At 38.5% G+C, this 26,349-nt stretch overlaps 1 protein-coding gene across 2 annotated transcripts in view; it reads right to left on the bottom strand.

Annotated features, from left to right (window-relative positions):
• The window catches only part of LOC150079111 (uncharacterized), a 52,239-nt gene extending 28,757 nt beyond the window's left edge, over nucleotides 1–23,482 (bottom strand). The window contains exons 1-2 of one of the 2 annotated variants that reach the window (XM_090382776.1): nucleotides 22,895–23,482; nucleotides 16,652–16,756 (exon numbers count right to left, since the gene is read on the bottom strand). In XM_090382776.1, the coding sequence (XP_090238902.1) occupies nucleotides 16,652–16,756; nucleotides 22,895–23,045 (256 nt within the window). In that variant the 5' untranslated portion in view covers nucleotides 23,046–23,482. The remainder of the gene's footprint in view (nucleotides 1–16,651; nucleotides 16,757–22,894) is intronic. The other variant, XM_090382777.1, reaches the window with a different exon arrangement.
• Nucleotides 23,483–26,349: the final 2,867 nt, after the last annotated feature.

Genomic DNA, 26,349 nt, shown 5'->3' on the forward strand with positions numbered 1-26,349 from the left:
TTAAATTTAAAAGCCATTTTTGGTTATTCGCTAAACACACACTCCTAAAACTATTGTGACATTTAGAAAAAGTATCGATAATAAATTGAAATATACAGATTTGGAGAGACTAGGGTTTAAATTCAGCTTGTTGCCGACCAACATGCTTCTACTTTTACACCTAAAGAGATTAAAACCTATACAGTATATTGGTGTATAAAACGATGTCATCATAATATCCAATAACAATTTAGATACATTGAATAGAATCGCATAGCTTCCCCAAGAGAATTTTACTTCAGCAGTATGTCAAAATGTTTCTAATTCAGAAAAAGTTCTAGAATATTTTCCCAGATTTTTCTAAGTTGGTGCAATTTCGTGAATCCAGTTTCTGCAGATTTCTTTAACCCAAAAACATCCTTTTGTGTACAAACCCATGCAGCATCTTCAGCTTTAAAGTACACCGTATAGACGATACAAAGGTTAAGATCTAATTCGATTCAGGGAGTTTTTCCTAAGTGGTTACATCCCTTTATATTTTCATGTAAATATTTCATGAAAATGTACCTTCGTATACATTTGTACACACATAAAAATACCACTGAAATTGACATGCCATGGGGTCTGGTGTCCTGTGATCAGTGTACTCGATACGCCGAAAGTCCCATCATCAACAACGCATAAGTCCCTCTTCTTGGATAAGATCTTAAATTGATCAAACAGAAATTAAATTGCAGACAAGAATAATAACTCGTACTGTAATTTAGTCACCAATTAACTTCTAAACATCCCTATAATGTAATGGATGCTTCCTAATCCTTCACAAAATTAAGAGACCACTGCTATAGAATATGGTTGAGTGGGAGAAGACAGAGAGTGGTTGTCAATGGACTCTTCGCAGCCTGTTGTAAATGGAGTACCCCAGGGTTCCGTGCTGGGCCCATTGTTGTTTTAAATATTTATTAATGATATTCAAGAAGATATATCAGTCTTAATGTTGAAGTTTCCAACTGATACAAACGTCGGCAGGGTGGTTTTTTGATAGTAAACAGGGTGAGCTACTGCAACAAGATCTAGAGATATTAGATCGATGGCTTAACATTGACAAATGCGAGGTACTGCATATGGGAAGCAGTAACCCCAGAGTAACTTATCAACTGTGCGATACTGCACTCAGGATAATGGAAAATGAAAAAGACCTTCTCTTGAGTACTGTATACAAGTTTGGAGCTCTCCCTCACTTTAAGAAGGATGTAAATCTGTTGGAACGGGTGCAGACAACGGCATCCAAGGAGAGTGATGGGAACAAGGGGGTGCTCTTACCTGGAAAGGCTTCAGTTTTGCAAATTGTAGCTTCTGGAGATTAGACACATGCGGATTGATCTGGTTGAGGTGTTTAAAGCCTTGAACTTTCACTTTCCGAACTATAAGCATATGAGGGGGCATAAATTCAAGTTGGGAAGAATGGTTGTAGGACAGATGTGCGGAAGTTTGTCTTCAGCCAGCGGGTGGTTGATTGTTGGAACAAACTTCCATCTGCTGTTGTGGAAGTGGGTGGTTTGAATAAATTCAAGGAAGAACTGGGCAAATTCTTAGGGGTTATGGATGGGTGAAGTGTGTAGGTTTTTATTTTTAACTGATGCTTTATTAGCTTGCTCTTTTGCATCACTTTCAACTACTGATACCACTATAAATTTGCACTTCCGCTTACAAAACCAAGAGGTAATTTCTGCCACCTTTCATGTATTTAAATTCTTATAATATCTCGTTTCATTAAACTCCCTTTAATTTCTTTAAAAAAAGCCATAAATTCTAGTACTCACATTATTAACTTAGTTCCGATTTCATTCAAATGCAAAAAAATAAAGAATTCATTTTATTAAATTAAAAATAAATAAATAAATTGCAATAACGGGGTCACAGATAGATGCTTTATCACTGATTTTTAATTTCATCGTTTGGTAGCTGTTATCCATCTCTCTCATATCCCCAACAAATGAAATATTCCCTTCAAAACAGTTCTCGCTCGTTATGAATGATATCTTATAAATAAACCCGGGCCATATTTGTTTATTTTATGATTTTTATTCATTTATAAATCGCCAACTTCGACATATTAGTGAGAGAGTAAAAGTACCACTCATCCTCCTCCAATTTAATTGCATTTAGAATCATTAAGTGATGCGTGGGTGAGTTTCACAGAAAATTATAAACTTAGAAATCTTTAAATTATTCCCTAAAGAAAACTTTGGCCGAATATCTTGAATTATGAACAGTTTCAGAGCACGGTGCATCAGATTAAGATGTTAAATGTATTTGTATATGCCGTTAGTTGATGCATCAAGGACGAATCCATCAGAGCAGTTCCATAAACTACTCCCGGACAAAATGCATCTTACCTGTGTGCAATTCAAATCCAATAGTGAACACAAACCGAAGTTGTTATGACACAGATTGGTTTCTCCTACACCACCCGTGTAGTGCACATCTATACATAGCGGCAAATATAAAATCAGGGTATAGAAGAGACGCGAAATATCCCTCAAGGGAACAGTGAAAATACTGACTTAGAGCGAGCCATATAAATGCCCCCAAAACTTAACGTCTTAGAGATCTTTCTCCCTTTTTTTTTCTTATTCTTTTTCGCATTACGGTGGACGTGTCTTCATAAACGTAAATTACAAACATCTCAAGTATACACGTACAGAAGGAAAACGCCCAGAATCTTGGAGTTCAGAATATAGAAAATAAGAAGTAACTTCCTGCACCGAGAAAGTCATAATGTGCAAAAAATTATTCACCAGATTGTCAAAGTCACCCATAAACATATGAAAGAAATACCGAAAAGCGCAATCTTGGATTTGAATCACGAATATAAGCGACGTACTTACGGATAAGCGCAATATCGGGATAAAAAGTAACTTATCTTATAAAAATCCTTAGAAGGGACGGCGTACGTGATGTAAGAATCGGAAATTTGGTTGAAAAGTAGACGAAGACCCCATTTGGTTCGCGACCTTATAGTGTGTCCTTCAATGCTGAACGACAGCTTCACCAGAGATGTTCTTTCTCTAGCAAAGTGACTAACTACAATAGCTGTTCTTCTGATAGTTTTGATTTTATTATCATCTGATAGTTATTTTTGGGCATTTGTCCTAATAGTCGAATTAGTCGCCCTCAAACGATTGTGGCGGGTTTTTCTCCCTATAAACAGGTAAGGTGTTTTTTTTTTCACATTTTTTGGCCAAGGGTGATCAATGGAGATGGAAAAATATCTGTTAATAAACTTCAGATGCATCTTACTCCCGCATCCCTTACTCTACACCTTCCTTTCACCTCTCTGCTCAGAATTGGTCCGAAAGCAGGGCTGACCGGCTGTTGAGCGTTGTAGCTACTTATGCTAGCTCTAGGACCGACTACATTTGTCTTTATTTGTCTCAAACTCTTAGACCCAGGGGAAGAGAAAATAAAATCTGCAGCCAGAAGGGCAATCCCAGAAGCAAATATACAGAACTGCTGGTTCAGGCAAGCCTGCCATGACTATCAACAGCCTCCGTTCTACAGGGATTCCCACCAGCGACAAACACTTTTCTTACAGCTATGAATCTGTCAGAACTGATAGAGACTGCTGGACCACGCTGGGATCTCCCACAAGTCTGATATTCAACTACCCGAGAAATGCCTCCTCTACACGAATATAATCTATGAAGCTATCTTGAAGTGAATTAAACACACTCTAATTTACATTGCAGAAGAAAACGCAGTACTCTTCCCCCTCGGGAACTATAGGGCTACACCCTACAAGAATTGTCATTTTGAATCTTTAATTACAAGTACGAATAGATAGCTCAATTTCGGAATAGCGAAACTGACACAAAGATAAGTCTGGAGATATACCTGGAATGGAAATTTTCTTCCTGAGGACATACTTGTAATAGCTATAGTGCGTCTTCAGTTTTAAGTGACAGTGTTAATACCTAATTAACGAATAACCCTCCCTCCACTGCTCCGATGAAGCTCAATAGCATCCCAAATCACTTTTCGCATCTCATTTGATCTTTTGATAATTCTTAGTTAATCAGAATCGGACTTACACAGGTTCACTTCGGTTTTACTCATCAAGTGACATTGCAGGCAGATATGAGAACTATTATGGGAGGCTTGCACCAATACAAGACTGAATATTTGCAAACTGGAACTTAGTTTTCATCTAGAAATGTGATAGTATTGGCATCTTAGCTCAACTCTTCAAATCGCTTGGGACTAATAAAGAAAGGATTCTTCTGTATTTAATAAAACGTTTCGTCTAAAGACTACGGCTACCGGTTACTTGTTAAAGGGAGTTGGCGAATAGGCTAACCCCTCCCCCACCCTTATGAATAGAGCTGTTGGTAATAAATAAAAATTAAACATCAGAGGATGAAGAAAAGACAGACTTATTATTATGAAGTTTGCATCTGATAAATTTTAAATGGTCTCTTCCAACCTTTGTATGGCGTCTTTTATCCTAACACATTGACATCAAATCTCTTGTGTCTGCTCTTCTGATTCTGCGCTCTTCTGAAAGTATGAAGCATAAAAAGTTTTAGATTGAGCTGGGCGATTATTTATTTTAATCTTCTGTGAGAACGCAATTTTTCTGGCTTCGAAATCACGTAGTTTTCTGGATTACCTCCAGTGTGATGCCTTTAATTAACAACAGCATGTAGCTATTACTTAATTAAAAGTTCTGAAAGTGTTGTTTCTTCTAAAAAGTTCAATTTTTTCCAGTAACTTTTCGCTCTTGACCTCCTTATATTAAAGTAGCAATGAAAAGTATTCTGTATTCTAAGAGAATGTGGGGCATCTCTTGATTTTTCACGTGCTTGTCCTAGTTTGGCACAATAAACAATACCCGGTCACTTGGCATGCGAGATGATCCTCTGTTGTGACCTTTTTTTTCATTGGACCAATGTCTATATTTTTTAAGGTTTCAAATTGTGTTTTATCTGGCAAAGTCGCTCATTGTAACTTTAATACCTGAAGTTCCAAAAAGAAGTTCAGTATATAGAGACATTCTCTTTCGATAGAAGACAATAGCGAACTTCTTAAAACTGGCTGAAAGTAATCTAATGAACTTAAAGTGCGAATTGACGATGCCCTTTGTATAGATAATAATTTTGTCGATGTAAACTCTGCCATGATCTTGCCCTTCAGAAATAGTTCCACAGATGTGTTTGTTCGAATCAATGAGATCAAATTAGAAAGAGTTCCAACAAAAATTTAATCCAGCAGGATTCGTCCACTTCATTCCAAGTTAAGAAGTAGGTTGTTAAGCACTTTTTTCCAAAGCCATAAACAGATTCTTCAATTATTGTGATTTTAATCACTGGAACTAAAATTAATCGTGTATAAACAATAAGAACTTTGTTAATAAAATATCCAAATTTTTGGACTTGAGCTTGGAAAGTATTTTACTTCGCAAACCCAAAAAAAAACGAAGTATCCATTAAGTTTTAGACAGCAGACAAACACACGGAAATAACTTCCCATAAGTGGCGCTTAGTTTCATTACTTAGAGTCCTTTGATTCGGCTTGCAGGGCACGAAGTTTAAGTAAGATTATTAAAACAAACTGCTCAATTTATAATGAGGTAATTTAGAGGAAAAAACCAGGCAAAGCCAATGACACTTGTTTTAAAGTTCTTCACTTTTTCTAGGTTAGTGCGTGTTAACTTAGACACTAATCTAATTACGAGGATTCTTAGATACGGCATGGAGAAAAAAAACAAAAAAAAAACTGACCTAAGAAATAGCATTAGTCAAGCTCTGTTGACCAGAACAATGGAGCTGACAGCCATCTTAAAGAAAAGCGTATGCTTTTAGAAATAAGGAAAAACCCACCAAGAAACCAAGTATGGATAAAAATAAAAATGGGCCTCCTTAATTGGTATTCTGTACTTCAAATAAACTCAATTAATGGTAGCTGAAAAAAGAAATTGAAAAAACGAAACAGCTTTGTAACCATTTGAATCAAAATAAACTCTGAATTGATCGACTGCCATAGCCTTAGAAAATTAATTTAAAGAAGAAAACATTAAGATGAAGTCTTAATTGTTATTGCTCAAATTCCTACGATTCTAGTACTGATAGGTCAGACAATTCTAAATTTAAAAATTCAGTTATTAATAAATTTGTCACTATTTCAATTGCCATAATTCAATTTCAATCTAACTCATAATAGTAGTCAAAATTTTGGTAAATTAGACTGCGGAAGTCAAAATTTTGGTAAATTAGACTGTGGATGTTAAAATTTTGGTAAATTAGACTGCGGATGTCACTGCGGATGTCAAAATTTCTGAGTTAGAAGGTAGAAGTCAAAATTTCGGTAAGTTAGATGGTAGAAGTCAACTTTTTTTTAGACCATAAAGTCAAATTTTTTTGACTAGAAAGTCAATATTGTTCTATTCAGACTACAGAGATCAAAATTTAATTTAAGAAATGTAATTGTATATTTTTTTATGTCGTAGTAATGCAGTAAACTAATTTTTCGGTCTGTTTCTTATAGAAATATTCTATTTCTTAAACCTTGAATTGTTACTTGATACTAAGATATTTTTGATCTTAAGATAGGTTGCGTTTTGTTCTCAGATTTGGACTTACCGAAGTTTCGCACATACTGTATGACAAGCACACTCAGTCATGTGATTCCGAATCGTTTACCAGGCGGTGTTTCGTCCGCTATTGATTCTTCTCCTGTGTCGTTTTGTCGAGCGTGTAGTGTGTCCTTTCCCCCGTAAAGTAGTCGCGTGTTGGACCTGAACGCTAATTATTTACAAATCACTGGTTTAATTAGAAGATTCCACCACAAATTTTTATATCCACGTTTGCATAATTAATTTCTTTAATAGTCCCAATAACTCACAGAGTTCGTCAGTAAATTACATCCAGACATCAACGGTAGAATGCGGATATTCCTGCCGGTAACTATTACAAGTGATTGGATGCGTTTTCTACTTCGAAGCCAGATGATAAATAAATCTCCATCGTGGAACTTGAACTTCGCACTGCTGTGTATAAGTTTGGTCCATTTGTTCTAGGAATATATGATTGTCCCGCGTTTCTACTTAAAGAGCTGTTGCAAATCATAGGTAGAGTTATAACCTAATAAGAAGCCCCATTAATCTTGGATTCGACCTTGAGACGGTTCCTAATTGGAAGTGCGAGTTTCGCCGTTAATTCTGGAGCGGATGTCTCAAAATCATCATCTACTGGATAACATGAGGGTGATTTATTGGATGGCTTTCCTAGAGAATTCTTTGGAGCAAATATTTCAAAATCATCCCCTGTTAATCCTCTCAAAATCGTCCTCCAGAGGATAGCTGTACTCATTTTGTTATATTTCACGTTTATAGAAATCTGTGGTAAATTAAATGAAAGTGATCTTGCTGAATTCTTTTTAGATGTAACTGTACGCTGATCGTGTAGAGTGGTCGATCTCATAGACAGGTGTGCTCAACAAAAACGAGAGAAATCATCCGTTTCTTATGGGTAAGAAGCAAGAATAGAAATCCACAATGAAATTATGTCTGTGTATGATGGAACAGAAATTTCTGCATCAACTGTCTAAGGAAAGAAAAAACAACTTACTGGATGAAGAATAGCTTGGTGGCCCACGAACATTAGCCACTGTTGCTAGTACCCAAACAAATTTTTTTCTAACTGAACAGAAATTAAGAAATTTCATTAAAAAAAACAAACTACTACAACTTAACGATTATAAGCAGTCTTGCATAACAGTACACGACCACACACTATGCGCAAATGATAGCAGATGATTTGGAACAGAGTGGATGAAACACCTTTACAGCATTCCCTCATATATTGAGTAGCTACAACTACTAATAACGAGTATTTCCCTCTATAACCATCAAAGCACTGACTCCACAAAGTGTCAGAAGGGTGCCACAGGGATGCTGGTCCTTGTATCCTCAATTGCTTCCCACAGCTTTTTTGCAAATTGGATGGTTGTTGATTCTGCTCCCAAGAGCTCCTTCCACCTTATCCCACAAGTGCTTAATTGGATTGAGATCTAGTGAATAGGGATAAGGGGCCAACGCAGTAGGCTGAATTCACTTCCAGTTTTCTGGAACTAGTTCTTTACAGTACTAACCTTGCTCATTATCCTCTTAGACAAACTAGTTCGTAGATAGATACACTGCAGCCAGCCGTTATGGGATGCCTCGTGTCAGAAAAAAATTTACAAAAGACTTGCGGCATTCAATTGTTGTTCCAGTGATATCAAAGAGCCCAATATACACCATGAAAACACTCCCCACACCACACTGCCACCATCAACCTACATTGTTGACAGCTGATAGGATGGATCTCGAACCCCTACTATTTTTGTCATATTCTGATCCTCCCATTAGCGTGAAAAGAAAGGACGAGGGATTCTTCATCCTAGACAATGTTTTTCTAATCCTGAGCCCATTATAATCATAACTTGTTTTTCTCTGCAGGAGTAGAATCCAGTTCAATTGTCAGCTGCGATACTTCATCCGTGAAGAGTTGTGTATTCTGAAATGCCTCTTTGGTTACCACTGTTGCTGGAATGTTATATAAACGAAGTAGCCTTTCTGTACGAGCTGTTTCCAACAACAGGATCACCGTTGATCTAGGGTTATTTGATGATTGGACTAATATCGATACCTCCAAGACACAGGCGTACTTGGTCCCAGCAGGCTTCGTCCTGCCCATTCTCGCACTGAATTGTGAACATATCATATCCCTAAGTATCTTTCCACCTGCTTGATATCGCATGATTACTGAAGGAGTTCTCCATTTCATGAAAAGGGTAGGGTGTATTATTAAAGTGATCGCTTAGTGTATAGTTCCAAGTAGTGAGCCGTATGCACGTATCATTTGTGACTAATTAGAATGATACCTTTCCTTTTAGTAATACTACATCTTTGGATCGAATAATAAATCATCTCCAATCAACAGATTTAGAGTATCGAAAAACAGAAGTAGTTCCAGAACTTGTAATCGGGTCCAGGTGGATGGATCGGCGCATTACCATTGATACGAATGTCGCGGAGAAACAAACAGAACAAGAAGAAATGGATGCAAACGATGATCAATGAAGGTAGAAAGCGGAACACGTGACGGTAATGAGGGCCGATAAATCAATATCCCGAATATTTCCGTAATTCCTGTCCATATTTCTCGCACTGCAAGTACATAATAAAGCCCCAGCGAAGAAAGCTGCGTGGCTCAAATCTTGGAGAAACAATACATGTGTAAGATTGTCAGTGGGAAAGAAATCCGATGCCTGCAGGAAGAAAAACTACGGTAATGCACCAGATACCCCTGGGTAATACTGGCACGTGTCCAACCCACACCAAAGCACTGCAGATAACTCCCAGTAACTGCGCCATATGCTCGAGGTCAAAACCTGATAGACCCTTATTCTTTAGGGGAATTTTGAAAGTGTGTCACTTACACCGTTGTCGTAAATGACTGTCGGGGTGACTTCCCTCACAATTGGAAAATCCACACCCCGATAAGGGAAAAAAATTACGAGAGCGGGAGGAGAAAAAAAGGAATTCCTGTTCGTATCACTTACGAGTGTTTTCGGGTTGCTTAAAGGGAGGCAGCTTCTTCTGGAGTCCATCGTATTCGCTAAATGGATTATCAAAGTAGCTCTCTCTTGCGGAAGATTAATTTCGACCGGTTTGGTTTAAATATGTGGTTAAACAGTTTGTTAAATGATTCTAATAGATGTCTCTTACCAAACATACTTCCAGTTGGTCTTAACTGCGCTACTCTCTGAAATGTCTTGGTATTTTTGTCCCACGATTTTACTTGGATACCTCGAAGGAGAGAACATTGAATAATTTTGCAATGAGTATTGAGGTCATCATCTGGGAAAGATGATCCTAATCTCCATATAACAGTAATCCGACTACATGTACACTCACTGGCCAAAAAAACTATAAACCTTTATACAATATCGATAAAAGACACCTTTTGCCCGAATTACAGCCCTTACATGTGGTAGCATGGATTCAACTAGGTGCTTCAGGAGTCTAGATAAAGATTTGCTCATTCTTCCATCAGGATATTGTTAACTGATGTATTGTTAACTGGGAAGCCCAACTGTTGTTTTCAACGTATCAAGACATTCTTAATTGGATTCAGATCTGAGAAATTAGGTGGCCAGGGTGGATGTTGGAAATCTCTGGAATGTTCCTCGATCGGTCACTTACAAATTCTGCACGATGGATAGTCGCGCTGTCGTCTTGAAAGAATCCATTGTCATCCGGGCGGATTCAGTCCGTACAGCAGAACATACTCAATACCAGGATACCACCTAAAGACGCTTGAGTGGTGGACATGAGGCAATCTTCGCGCATCGGTTCATGCAATACTTTCACCCCGCCATTGATGCAAGTCATGCCGTGCGTTTAATTATCTGTTGACGCCAATTAAAAATATTTCTAATTTTTTGACCAGGGAGTATATTATGGTCTCGTTTAACCGACAGCTTCATTATCTCTGACATCTGCCTTCGTGCTGCTAAATCACACGCACCTTCATCTCCTTGAATCTTTATTACATCCCACACTGATTGGCTGTTTAAGGGGTTTTTTTTGGTGCATGGACTGCTTCGGCCATAGTGCGCTGAATTCTTATAGACTACCTATGAACTTTATTGGGAAACCAAGTGTGTATCCGTGGATAGACTTGCAAGTTGTGCAGACAAACGGCTGGCTACAGCCTTGACTGAAGAACCGCTTAACTAGCTGGACAGGTATCATTATTAGAGTCCAGGGAATGGTATTCATTCTTTGGTATTTCTTGACTTTAGTATTTGAATCTTAATTCTACCAAAGACCTATTTTAAAATAGCGAATAACAAAATTGCAACTTGTAAAGATAGGTTTTTTTCAAATGAAAGAAATCATCTTTTATTTATGACCATCATTAATCCCATTCGTTTGTTTGTTAGAAATACGGCGATGTGTGACGCCATCAGAAGACAGGTGGATTTTTCCTCTGAAAACAACTACCATCATTCAAAAATAATAATAATTAATTCCATAAAGAATTACATGAAAAAAGTTATTGTAAATTTTTAGACTATTGCTGTAAAGGAATATGTGGACATGCATATCTAAAGTCAACACCCATTTTACTCTGGCAAGAAAGAAGAAGCCGCCCAAACCGGACTCGACATCCAACAACAAGCGTTGTTGGATGCACTTCACGCACATTCGAAGATTCAATCAGCGAGTGTTCGTCTGGAAGAAACGGAAAAGTCCCAGAAACCCGTGAAACATCAAAGAAAGTGGTAGATATAAAGGTGGGGTGTTCTCGACTTGGTTGAACACTAAGTCGAAAACATCCCACTTGTCACGAAGAAATAATCCAACTTATTTTAATTGAATTAGAACAATAAACGGATTAAAATATAACCAAAGCTGCTTAAACTCAAAAATAAGCCAACCTTTTATGATTGAAAAACATTTTTAGCCCAGTTTACCTTCGGACACGAAAGCTCCACCTCAACAAGAACCACCGAAAATAAACGCGTCTTGGAACTGTAAGGGTCTTCCTCGAATCACGTCTCGTGGTCAGAAATTCGCCGTCTGAAGCCATCGAATCGATAGTTCGATTTGGACCGCTGCACGGCGTGATCTAAGACCTCCACGTAGAAGGGTTTAGTGGTTGTTATGTATATTTATGTGGGTCGCCGTGGACCGTAATACTTTCCTTAAGTGCGACAATGGCGAAGGCATAGTGACTTCGCAGCATCTTTGGCTCAATGTTTATATATATTTTCTTCCCATTTTATGACCTACTAGCTTAAGTTTCCTTCCATTTAGTAGCGGGGCGACTTAATCTTAGAAGGCCACAAGATTTCTTTCTTTCACAGAACTGAAACGTATTATCTGCCGGACTGGGTACTCGGCCTGCGTATTTGCAAATATTCGCATTCGCAGCTGTTACCATGGGAACGTGATCTTGGCCGTTGTCTGATTGACTGTTACGTGTGGCGATTTCTTTCTTCGCCAACCCCTTTGGGTGGTTCCTCTCGTGCGGCGAAATGCATAGCGATAAGTAAAACAGCAGAGAGATGGTGTGGGGAAATAAGAAGCGCGCTAAGACTTTATTCGTAGTTCAGCTAGATGTGGAATGACTGGACTTAGATGGTTTGTTTCTCACGATCTGATTGCAATCTGGAGGCATTCCTTTCAACAACGGATAGCTAATCTTATGGAGTTCCGCTTTAAACTAATTCTGGATTTAGAAATTCACTAATTCCAGAGTTAAACGAGCTGTTTGGTGTTAGGGAAGGGTGATCGTTGTGCATGAGCACCAATCGCATAAAATCTTCCTCATTTGGAGGTACCTCGATGGGACAATCTCGTTCAAGACGTGTACGTTCTTGCGCACTTTGGATACTCCTATCTTCACGTGGCTAGCTTGTCCTTTCTGCTCTCCAATTACAATTGTTTCTGGAAACATCTACAGAGGAGGAGGAGTGCAATTTCCTCGTGAGTAGATGGGACCACGGAAGATGAAAATCAACCAACATATGAAGATCACATCTTGGCGCATTATGGACTGATGCCGATATGCCATAAAACCAACAACAACATATTTATTACCATACGAACCAGGGAACTACGACCAAAGAAGTTGGTTTGCCAAGAATCCCTAGACGGACTGCATCTAGATTGAATCTTTTCAATCCAGCCCTTCTGAGAACATTATTCAATTTAAGGAATGGGTCAAAAACGTTTACTGGGATAAAATTATGGTTAAAATTTTATTTTATACAAAAAAATAATCGCAAAAATTCGAATAGGTCCTTAAATTTTGAAAAATGGTGTATTTCTGATTCCTAAATATAATTCATTACTAGTACACTGAAATCCATTTTTCTAATAGTGCGTTTAAACCAGCATATACCAAAGAGAGAGAGAGAGAGAGAGAGCGCGCGCTTCTGTGACCTAACAAGGTACTATAAGCAGGATTCTGAGCAGTGCTCAAGGCAGAAACCCATAGTGGGCATTATGGTTTGCTAAACAATGTAGCTACAAACGTCGGCTTAGTGTCTGGCATTCGAGCAGCTGAAGATGTTGTTTCCAACGTCATTTAATCGTGTTAAAGGTTAACGCGAGCGGACATGCATCGGATGTAAATAAAGACGCAAAACGCTCTGATGTGCATCGGAAAAGTGTTAAAAATAACGCAAAAGTTGCAGCCGCATAAATACGCTGTTTATCGACCAGATGGTGATCCCTGTTTCGCTCCCCGTCTCCTTTCTGTGTACAGCAACAGATGAGGGTGCCAGTGGGGTGATGAGCACTGATTAAAGGGATTATCAGAAGCTGTTGAGCCTAGCAAGATCCCCTAGTCCTAGCCTCTAATGCCACGCTAACAAGAACGTGGACTGATAGCTAATAAGAGATGTCTCGCCTCTGCGGTGTTACGTTTGTGAGCAAATAAGCTTCCCCGTGCAACGTGGCACCCGAGGTGTTCCCATCCCAATTTGTGGCTCACACTCGCCTGCACGAGAAGCCGAAATAGGGGAGGGGGGAAGAATCCCGCCTCGCAGCAAAGTCAGAATCGACACACCAGTCGATCACACTGACGAATGAAGAAAACGCTTAAGATGGCAATAGATGCTTATCCGCTCTCGCCCCATCATTCCTTCCCATCCTCTTCTTTTGCTTCATGACCTAGCTGAACCTTTTTTCCAGTTTGTCCAAGTGTTTAGGCCAGCGTTTTAGACTTCGTCTTCTTTTTCCACCTCCTTATAGATAGGCTATCCGTGTGCAGATGCGTTTAGGTGAGACTGAAAGAGCTAAAGATTTAAAAAATTCAAGAATTGAGTAGAAAAACTCCCTACTTGAATTTAATTCTCAATTCCCACTAAGTTGGTTCATTGCATCCAATGCACGTTAAGTTTATATCAAAAAAAATGTTTTGGCCTTTGGCACGGGGAAATCAAATCTAAACTGTTAAACAGAACAAACAGAGTCTCCTAACTGAACATTATTAACCCTGGGAATACCAAAAGACAGACACTATCGTCTGATTTGCTTTGGTCGTGCATAACTCAGTCAGAAAAACAGATTCCGTCCAACGTACTTTGTTCGGAATTTATAATCCGTATCGTGTCACCAGTAGGGATGAGTTTAGTGACGTATTCATCACAGTCCAAGTATTTCGACCTTCCAAATGATTTATTATATTTCTTTCTGCGAAATCGTCATCCACTGAAGAACATTCCCCAGTCGGCCTTTCTTTTATTTTCTCTCGATTCCGAACTACCTCCGTATCGTCTGTTCCGTAGGCCGTAAAGTTGTGCAGACAGCTGTCTCAGATTTTTCTAACTCTCTCTCTCTCTGTACTCCATTGAAGTCTCAGACTGTACACAGATGAAAGAAATGTTGAAGTCTTTACAGCAACAGACAGGAAAGTGGGAGAAAAGAAATAGCGATGCCGGAAGACAGCCAATAATGTTCATTGAAGCACCACCGGATGTTGGTGGAAAGGATAACATCCGGGTGAAGGAAATAGAATCTATTCAATAGATTTCTGTGGAGTCGTTTATTATTGATGGAATGAAATCAAAACAAAAAGCCTCAATCTCAACAGCGTCACTCCAAAGTTCGTAGTTTATTGTGAATCTACGTTACGCTCAGATCCACACGCAGATTGCGCTTTGTGAGTTTAAGCAATAAGTTGAAACTCGCTTTTTTTGAACGTGATTATTACGTCATAATGACTGCCTATTTATTGCATTGTTAGAACGTGGAGATTAAAATAGCTCATTAAGAGAAACAGCTATCTAAACTATTGTTAAAAAAAGTTTGCATTGTTGCTTCCTACTAGGCATTTCTCCATTGTTGGATGACGTATTCAGTAATAATCTCATAAACTGGCACAGAATTAAATCCGCGATTATAAAGCAAGAAATAAAAATAAAATATTCGCTTTTTTTCTGTAATTCCCAAGTCTGTTGCGCACATTCAGGCCTACTTGTAGATGACACTGTCTGGGTGGTAAGCTTGGTAACAGGTGCATCCTTACAGAAGTCCATAGCGTACAGGTCCAGGGAGGTTATTAATAGCGGCACTCCAACGATGGCCTCCCAACCATCATATTGTCTTCACGAGAGAGCGCGAACATGCAAGCCAGTTCATCCCATGGAATATATTACGCTTAATATGTCATAACAGGGTCACTAATCTGTGGGTTATGAGGCTGTCATAAATACTGAAACACGACATTAAACCAGTTATAATCCACGATGGAGCATCGCTCACAATAACCACGGACGGCGTATGTTATATTTGTCTGCAGGGAGCGGACAGTTCCGTGGTCGTGCAAAAGATAAAGATTTTATGTCGTCTGGATCAAGACTGGGCATCTGCGTTGTTATAAGTGTGGAATTAATTTAAAATAGCTATTCAGCTGCTATGGAGTTACTGATTTTTTTTAAATTAATTTTAAGAGTTGCAAATTTATTGTGGAATTATAATTAAATTTTATAATAAAATCTATAACTCTGAAAAATAAATTCTGACTTCTAAAAAAATAAAGTAACTTCATAGCAGCTGAATAGCTATTTTTAAACCCATTCGACAACGGTGAATTAATAATAAATAAAGTTAAGTGTGTGTGTGTGAGAGGTGAATGAGTGGGGTGGGGGGTGTTCGGGTCTGTAATTGTGTGTGTACATCGGTCGATTTTGGTCGGTGAGGGGGGAAAAACCCCCCCTCACGGGACCCGGCCCAAGATCGACTAACTTGGTACTGAAAGAAAAAAACCTTTGGCAACTCGTCCAGCGGGATTTGATCCCAGGTCTTTCGATCAGCAAGCGCGCTGCCAAAGGCACTACGCTACCGAGCCCCTTGTGTAGAACTCGTCAGTCTGCCTTCTTATAGTCTCATAGCAGCACACACCTACATTGTGATGACGGAGTTCGTAGCTAGTTGACGTAAACAACAGTCAGCAGTTCCGTATACGACTTATTAATCAGTCTATTTGCATTTTTTTACAAAAATATATAATTCCTGAAAATGAAACAATGGTTTCGTATAATTGTTGCCTCATACGTTCGTCTGTTGAAGAAAGGGAAACAATGGTTTCGCATAATTGTTGCTTCATACTTACGTCTGCTGAAGAAAGGGAAACAATGGTTTTGTATAATTGTTGCTTCATACTGTCGTCCACACTTCATGGACCACGGATCTCGTGACAGTTAAATAACACTGTCACAAAAATTAGAGAATGTACACTGCAAATGGACTTTCTTTTAATAATAAATGCTCAGCAATTATTAAAATACTTGATTTACAGTCATTATTTCGTGTCCTATCCGAGAATTTCTAAAGCCCCCCCCCCACCTTCGCTGCTCTCCCTATCTTGAGGAATTGGAGACAGACTAAGCTATTGGTTTAATGAATGTATAATGGGCCTTCTTATGATCCTTATAACTCATAGTAAATGCATTATTCTATGGAAGTTACTTTTCCATATTGAGACAAATGTTCAATTCTCGATGGTAATTCATACGAAATTTGTCCCTTCCTTGTTTACACCTAAATCCTTAAGAATGCGTTTTCTTAAGTAGACGAAATCTTAGAAGGATGCAGCATGCATCAACTTACCACCTAATACGGCAGTTGTATCGCCATACAGCAGGTGATGAGAGGCTATTTCTTCTTCTTCTTTCTGTGGTTCCCTCTTCCCATTTGTTCCGGGGAATCCTAAGACTAAAAAATAAAAAGAACCAAGAAAGTGATAAGAAACTAAGATTAGAAATAACGGGAAAATGTAAGAGAGAAAAAAAAATAGAAATGACAAAGATCGAAGAGAAGAGGTCTAAAGTCACTGGAATCCATCTTAAGTGTCAGAAATGCAGACAGAAAGACAAACGCAACACTTTGCTCCGCACATTTAAAGACACGCAAGTGGCTTCTAAAAGGGTAGACATCACTTGTGAGGAAGAATCTGCATCTTGGAGAGAAGTGCCGCTAGGGTTTTAACCCCATTTGCTGCTAGGATGGAGCAATTTGTATAATGCAAAAGGTACCGATAGAATGGGTAACCCCACCTACTTGCCAGGACTCGGTACCAGAAATATATTCAGCATTGTAATGATAACATAAAAGAATTTGAAACATAAAACTCCTTGTTCGTTGTCAGTTATCATACTGGAAATAACTACACTGCCCTGCCAGGATATTAGGAAATGTTTGAGACTGTTTTGGGCACCACCAGCAAAGACCTTACCCTACCAAGTTAGTCTGGCTCCAAGTCACTTGTTCATGGCACCAGTTTCAACGAGCTCTGCCCTGGTTTTGGGTTAATGGGATTCAAGCCATTTGCCTACAGTCCACTCCAATTCATTCTTCTTAACACAGTTCGGTTGGAAATGTTTTCATCTATGGCTGCAGCAACCTCAAGAGACAGTTGATGACAGGACATCGTAGGGTTCCGTCTTAGTATTCTCAATAATTCATGAAAAACATTTTGTTCTATTAATTTTGTCGAGCAGTGTAGTATGTGGTTCTGATTGACACGGGCAACTCGTGTCTGGCACTGAAAGATTCCGCGCTGCCTTTCAATTCTTCCTCTTCTTGCTATTATTATTAAGTGTGATACGTTTTTCCTTTTAGACAGAGAGGAAGAGCTTGAAACATATGGAAACAAAATATAACGGATACTAAAATGCACTACTGTACCAAAATATTATATTCTCGAATATTTTGGTACAGAAATGTGCATTCGTTAATTCCCAACTTGTCCAGTCCATGAGATAATTGGAACACGAGAGCATAAAAGAAGAACAATTTGTACCATCGTGGCTTCATTTTAATTCTCTACCGATCTTGAGGAACAGCGTGGCTTGTAAATTTCTTTCTTTATTTTTAGGTAAATCACTGGACCCTCTGCTTACCAAACAGGATCGACCTGATTTAGAATAACTGGGAAGGGAAGCGAGATTAAAAAAGACCGCGGACAACATTCAGTTTCGAAGCGAACACGAGGTTCAATGTTGTCTTCGTCTATAGGCGATGTTCGGGAGCATCGGCTATATAAATTAAACATCTCCGCGCTCCCCGTTTAATGCGAGTCGCATTTTTTATTTCATCCCCTTCCCCCTATTATCAGATCCCTCCAGCGATGAAACCCTGGTTATGATACATGGGGTGACTGTCAGAACAGGCTCAAGCAGGAACCTCCTGTGGATGTTTGGTTCATCAGCATTCCAAATCTGGTTGGTAGGCATAAAGGCAGACGATTTTTCTCTCAGCACGTGAGCGTTCGAGACGGTTGGAAGCCCTTTTTGGTGCAGCTAGCCGCATAAATTACCGTTCTCGAGCACGTCGCGAGGGCTTTAAGCAGATAAATGAACGCTACCAGCGAGGTATCGTCTTCATCGTGTGGGTTCTGTAAAATCCCGAGTCGGATCAGGTGGACTCGGCAGGTGGCTCCGTGTCATTCCTCAGGTGGCTGGCTGCGGCTGCCACAAGTGCTACGCACGAGATGGGGAGGGGGGAGGCCTACTAGCACTTCGAAGCACTTCCAAAGTCGGCGTACGGGATGGCGGGAGGGTTGTTTAGCCGAAGCGAAAACCAGCTTAGGCGGAAAAGAATTAATTAACGCTGCCCGAGCTAATTCTACGGCATCTAAGAAACGCCTTCAGGGTTTCTATTTCGAGAGGTGCTGGAGCAGCTCGTGACGCTACCACGTGTTCGTCATACCTGTTGCCCCGGACAGAAATTAATAGATTCCTTTCTTCGCTGTAACCGAAGCTCTGGGGGTTCTTGTTTTTCTTAGCCTTTTCTATAGCGGAATGCGAAAGAGTTGTTTGACCGTGGGCAGGTAGTGATGATGGAGTGTTTGCCGCAATTGGGAAGAAGCGCACTTTGGCTCTTTGATGTGAAGAGCCGAAGTCGCTCTTTTATATTGCGGCTGCCTTTAAATTAGCATTCTTCGGAGATGACATCTTTAAGTGGAGAGATGCTGTTAATTTAATTTTTTTTTCCTCTCTGCCACTTTCTCTGCTTATTTGGAGGAAGTGAATTAGTTTGTTTGCGATGTTTTTCTGGACGAGTTATAGAAGAGTGTAACTTATTTTTTGAATATTTCGTTAATTAATTTATAACCTTGCTATATTTCTAATACATTTGCCATTCGTTAAAATGTATCGCTCAATATTTAAATCCAAACTCTCTACTAAGGATGTATTCCCTTAGTTTTTAATTCATCCATTTCTTTTCCCCTGACTAAAAGAAAATGCGTCCAAAATTTAAGTATCTATGTTAGGCCACTGTGTGTGTTTTATGGCTGGTTTGCCTATTTTGCGGGATTGAAAACCGCGCGCTCTCGTACAAGACCAACTAAACTTGCCACAGTGTGAATAAATCCCTCAACTTCTTCCACTCCAGACGAGAGCATTTTCATGTACTTTGTTCTTCCTTAAATGGATGCGATTTCTAAACAAGCGTACAACGTGGAAATTATGAAATACAGGAGAGAGAGCGACCCTTAATATCACCATCCCTTTATTTCCTCTCGATTTACTCCCATATAAGAGTTTTAGAAGGAATGGAAAAATGTTATCTCTTGAACTTCCCATTTGTTTTCTCTGTGGCCGAGAGAATATATGAACGTTAATTTATTTTAATATTTGTTTTTCGCCATTTTGAATCGTTGCCAAAGTGTTTGTTTTCTGTATCTCGAAATTCTGGGAGAGAAAATCCAGTTCTTGAATACAAGCAAGCCCCGTGAAACCTTTTTATAATACGTTTACCGATTCACTGTTCTCTGCATCACTAACATGATAATCTTGATGCCATAATTAGCACATTAAGAGAGACAAAATTGCAGTCTAAGATACCTAAGGAAGACAAAACTAGCATAACAGAGATAAATTATTAATCTTGAGAGCTGTAGTTCGCTTTTTACGAAGTACAGATCAAAACAATGGAGAAAATTTTAAATATTTTATTATTAATAAACGGGAGCTTTGTCCTGCAATTTGTATATTAAAATTTGCATTCAGAATCTGTACTGATCGGGCTATACCTTCGGTAGTTTCGCAGTACAGACACACTATGGAAAAAGAAATGATTCAAAAGGTGTGAAAGACAAGCCTAGCCTCTCATACCTTCTGCAGCATAACTAATCCTTTAATCGTCTCTATCTTTTACACTTAAAGACTTAGACTCTCTTAATATAGCTGAAAGGCATATTCCATATATTGAAGACATTTAAGTTGGAGTAGTTCTATAATATTTAAATACATTAAACCGATATTTTAATTAGTATACATTAAACCAGAGCTTAGAAGAATAGCTGGGCTTTCAAATTTGAATAATCTGTAAAATTCATTATATACTGGTAATTTTTTAATGGATCAAATAAAATAGCCCATTACGATCTCCATTCGTACATGATAGCGTATTCCCAAGTGAGCATAAGTTGGCGAATACCTCAGAAATAATGTTTCTTAAAACCAGATTTTTCTAATGATGTAGATCCCAAAATATGAAAACGATGTACACCTTAAGAATCGGCCACTCTCCTCCTATAAATATCCCAATATCACTAGAACGTATAACCGTATGTTTCCATGACATAAATGAAGTCGTGATAGTAAAATAATAATCATCAGTTCTATATAAGGCTCCCCTTTGTTGAATAATAAATTCTGTAAAAATTCTTACAACTCCCAGTTGTTGCTAAAGTGCTTTTCTTTTTCATATTAAGCTCTTAAACTATTGTTAAAAAGTTTGCATTGTTGCTTTCTACTAGCCATTTCTCCATTGTTTGATGACGTAGTCAGTAATAATCTAATAAACTGGCACAGAATTAAATCCACGATTATAAAGCAAGAAATAAAAATATTCGGGTTTTTTTTATTTACGATTATTTAGTGAAGCCTAAATTCGTATGGTAAAAAATTGGCTAAGCTATTTCTCTAATCTGCATGTATATCATACTCTCGGTGAGATACCCCTTCCTTCTAAACATAAAAATATATTTACAATTAGAAAATGTGTGACAAAGTATCGTCCAATCTTGGCTGTTTATAAATGAATTTATATTCAGAAAACTTTAATTGGAAGACTTTGTTTTCCATTTTTATAATTAATGGAAGGGTATGTTTCATATAAAATCGCTGCTGACCATCATACCAATGTCGGACGTGTATTTTTCTTTAAATAAATGAAATCCACCAAGCAATCATCTGTGCGGTATAATATTCGAAATCTTACATATGCAGTATTTGGGTGGCCATTTTTATTTAAAATCGTATGTTATGCTTTGGATCTGCAATATTAAATATGAGTTTTCAGAATAAATAGCTTCATATAATACGAAGAAGCAAAGATAATTTAAATATTGCACTTCGAATTACTAAATTCAATTATTCACTAGAATTTAGAATTGAACCGAAGACAAAATACAGTTTAGCATTTATTAATGTGAGGAGAAGTTGCGGTAATAGTGATAAAACAAGCTTAAATCAGAATGTATATGAAAAATAATCTTATATTTTTCAAGTTTTTAATTTTAAATAATTTATTCTCTCATAATCTTGTTCATTTCCATCTTTCCATTGAAATTAGACTTTTATGTCCCCATGATAAGTCTCTTACTCCTTAACTAAATTGCGTGTTGAATATCTGTAAGTATAATATATACCAGCATAGCTGAACTGTCTTAATATCTTTTTCATTTGAAGGGGAAATATTTCTACACATCGATATGAAAATAAAAATGAAATTATCTGGGTTTTTTTTTTATTTAAATATATTTGTCAAGTCTTGTAATATAAAGGCAACGATGTAAGCTTGCTAATATAATAATAGTATTATTTTTCGTACATATATTAGTACTACTAATAATAAATACAAATACCCAAAATAAGAATTAATACATTGCCTACTTCCAGAACGAAAAATTAAGATCCACTATATTTCATCTTCGTATTCCATCATTGATGCATTCAACAAATTTTAAATCGCACTGTCCTACGAAACGGAAAATGACAAATACAATGCACGAGCATTAGACAAATTGTATTTAAAAATAGCTTCCTTCACGTAGGCTTCCTTTGAAATAAAAACCATATTTACTATAAGTGCATTTTATTTTTAATATCACTTCCATTTGATATACAGACGCTGTCACTTATTCTCCATAGCTTTAACATTTACAGAGATGTATGACAGTCCACCAAAACGAGATTTCATTACTAATGGAGGCATAAATTTCCTTGTCATAAATTTTAATCGTTCATCTACATGGGCTTCATTTAGTATACTGTCATCCAAGCAAACATACGCTTTTACCAATGATCATTGACACTTCATTAATAATCTCAAAAGTCTATTTTCAGTATTTTGTTTTTTTTTTGGAAGAACAAATATTTCTATGACTCCTTTTTTTTTTTCTAAATAGGGAGGTGTTATTATTTCCGAAAGAGACAGCTCTTATAATGATAAATTTCTGAATTCACAGCTTCCCATCTGTATACTAAATAGATAATGCAAATTTAACGTACTTTATTACTTATTTACTACGTATCAGCAATATTTTTTCTGCATAATTCGCAGCTTTAACATTTTTAAAATATTATTAAATAAAAGCTGCAAATACTGGCATTTGTGTTAGAGAATCGAGATGTGTGCTCTATTGTATGGCAGTTGTGCTATCCAGTGAAAGCAGTTGTACAGGGGCACACCTATGCAAAAACAATGGAATAAAACAGCAGACAGATGCGTGTCTACCGGAACTCAAGTAAACTTATTCAAGCCCTGTAACTCTACTTCAAGTGGAAGAAAAAAATATATAAAATTAAAGTGAAATGAGAATTGTTAAAAAATAAAACTTACCACTACTGTACCGAACAGTGAGGCAATGAGAAGGCGGCGGTGGACTGGGAGCTGTAGCGGCTTCGGTAGGGCTTGAGGGCTCGCGATACGGCCACCGGTTGCCGTGGTCAACAGGGTATTTGGCTTTCTTCACCAGAAACGATCGAGGCATTTCAAGATGTGGCAGAAGTTTTCAGTGACGAAGCGAAAAAGAAATCGAATGTTCTGAACGATGCTTTGGCTTATGAAGTCTGTGGATGAGAAATGGGCTTAGGAAATGTTTGCCACCACCGAGGAGGACGGGTAAGCCTCTAGGGATGCGACGAACAGGTGAAGTGAAGAGGAAGACAGAAGGGTAGAAAACCGGAAATACACACCCGCGCAGATCTGACCACTGCTACACTGGCTGTCTGTGTCATTATAACGAAGACTCCTCCATCCAGCCCGAGAAATTCACACTTGGCTAACAGGTTGATCACGTGCGTTTAAATGAGTCCCAGCGGTGACCAAACGGCCAGAACACGACAGTTGTTGTTTTCATCCCTAGCAAGTGTTTTTCCTCTTTACGAACGGCACGACTGGAGGACGTCAGAGTTGGAGCATTTCACACGGAAGAACAGATCTTTCTGCCCTCTGGTGCCCGAATGTGGCCAGGGGGCCGGACGTGGTGCCAGGACGCCTGGAACTGGGTCCTGTCAGAGCGATTGTCATCCTTTTATAGTGGGCCACCCCTTCTTCCCCCTACGATCTGTGCGCTCCCACCCACTCTCATCTCCAATCTTCTCTTGCTGTCGTCCTGCTCGTCCATTCAAATTTTATTCGATCTGTTGATGGCGCATGCGGAGACGATGCCGTCAGCCGGGTCGATCACGTCAACCTGTGTGCCGCCTGCCTGCCTTGCCTTGCCTGCTGCACCGGCCACCACGGTCCGCCGTTGACTGTACACCCCGTGCCGGCGGTGAGGCTCGCATCTGATTACACCAGTAATTGAAGCGATCAACAGTGAAAGCAACAGAGCCTAAACAGCCGATCGGAACGCCGCGCCGGTGGTGGTGTATACGCCGGCCACGAGACCTAATACGGCCGCGGCTGCTCTCTTTCTCTCCACAAACTACCGACAGACAGACAGAAAGAGGGAGAAAGAGAGAAGTAGTAGTGCCCGACAGCGAAGGGGGTTTTCGGTGGCAGAAGAAGCTCGGCAAACAACTCTTAGAGTTCGGGGGCAAACCTTCAAATCGGGATGGCAAACAGCGGGAAAAAAATCCGGTCTCGACGGAGGATCAAGCGTCCCGCTGAACCGAAGGTAAACTGAGACCGTGGAACACTTGACATTAGGCGAGTGGACTTGTTGAAGGTTCGGGGGTTGGTGTCAGTCGCCGTCATTAGGGGGAAGACTGGCTGGTCTTAATGGCGCCGACTGCTACAGAATGTCTTCGGTGGTGTTTTCACAGTGGTGACGGGCATCTTATCTTACTGCCTCAATCCCAGTCACACTGCAATTGCTCTCACTCCTCTTAGCTGCCGCAAACACGTCCTCTGACACATAATCGGCACCACCGTGGTCTTTCTAAGGATTTCTTATGGGCATGCGCTATTCAGAGTAAATTCAGATTCAGTGATATAAGAATTATAATGCACTGGCGCCATTTTAATTTTAACTCTAAAATATGCCATTTCTCGATTTTAGCCAGACTTAAATTGGTAAAAAATGTTTTTTATTATTATTATAACTCGTTTTTAGAGATATGTTGTCGCTATAAAAAAAATACAGTGTCAGTAGAGCCGCATTTTTGTATACCCCAAACAAAATCGTCCGAACATGTTTTGTGTAGCAATGATGCCAAATAATAAAATGAAAATGTGCCGCAATCCTTCTTAAATTGGAAAGGTAATAGTTTAAACCTCCACAATGTACGTTTTGATGAGTTTATCTGAAGCAGAATCGAAAACACGGCCTCATATTTCTTCCAATAATAGTAGAAAGAATTAATTTGCAAACTTTTAAATCATTAATAATATTTCGTACGGATGCACTTGGTTAATTACAGCCGCACCTGTAATATCTTAAACAATATTTTCCATTAATAGGACCTTTATCGATTCACAATCTTCTGTAGGATTTATTTCCATTAATAGTTACATAATTGTTGCACAATTTTAATTGTTGAATAATTGTTACATAAACTCATTGTTGCACTATTTTAATTGTTGCATAAACTCACAGTTGAATAATTTTAATTGTTGCATAAACTCCTAGTCGAATAGTTTTAATTGTTGCATAAACTCATAGTTGCATAATTTTAATTGTATTCAATTAAAAGCGAATAATGTTATCGACAACTAAATTTCTTTTAAATATCTGGCATTTTAATTCAAAATATTCGGTCTATTCATTCAAACGTTGATTAATAAAAATTATTTATTTATTACTAGGCTGTTTACACCCCCCCAAAAGAGGGGGGAATATAAAGCAGCCGATATTATAGTGTTGTCGACGATGAATATTAAAATAATTTTTCTTTCCAACCACGAATAAGTGGTCTCTTGTGAAGCTTAGTTTTAACTGTAATTTTATTATTGAATTAATTCCTAAATATTTGTATATGAAGACAAAAAAAGAAATAAATAATTGACAAAAAAAGATGCAGAACTTGGGAGATCATGAGAAAAAGGACATTGAATGCTCTTAGACATTCGTGACTTCTTCCCATCAGTTTTTTCACTCTTCCTATCAATCAGAGTAAGGAAAAAAGTTGTCGAGAAGCCAAAGGTAAAGAAGCAAAGAAACAGAGGAGATGACCAAGCAGAAGGAGGAAGCTGTTTGTACGGTTTGATAGCGTTATGTCAATTCGACAAACTCTCTTGGTGTGTCGCAATGTACGCCGCTAATGATGTGACTACTATAGTCGACAGTACATTAGTAATGATTACGCTGCGCAGAACAACACCGCCAGCCTCTATCTGCGCAGTGATTGCAGAAAATGTAGGTTATTGAAGTGAAATGTCCATTACTGTGTTAATGCGACTGAGCGTCGTTTGGCATAGATCACCCACAGTAACCTGCCTGGTCGCTCGCTCGGTCGATTGTTACTTTTGATTCCAATACATTAGCCGAGGGCTAATTTAAGAAATTGAATCGCAATTTGGGGGAGGGGGGACGAAAAAAATCGATACACAAATGTTTTTTCTATCATTAAAGATGTTGAAAAAAAATCTATGGGAAGGTCTAATTCCAAACGAAGAAAAACGGTTAATCGAGTTCCACTATCAGAAACGTAAGGCCGGATAAAAAAAAAAAATTGTTTCCTGGTTCCATCACGGATCGCAGACTGCTTTGCAGTTATTGATTAGGAAAATTAAGAGCCAATAAATATTATTCCTGCGACTTTTCATTGTTTTCTTAACAACAGGTAATCGTACGTAGCAGACTGGAAAAAAACTTAATTTAAAACGCAGTCGATATGTAACTAATGACT

This window comes from Mastigoproctus giganteus, chromosome 10 (assembly GCF_048544385.1).
Source record: "Mastigoproctus giganteus isolate SK-2022 chromosome 10, ASM4854438v1, whole genome shotgun sequence".
Taxonomy (NCBI): Eukaryota; Metazoa; Arthropoda; class Arachnida; order Uropygi; family Thelyphonidae; genus Mastigoproctus; species Mastigoproctus giganteus.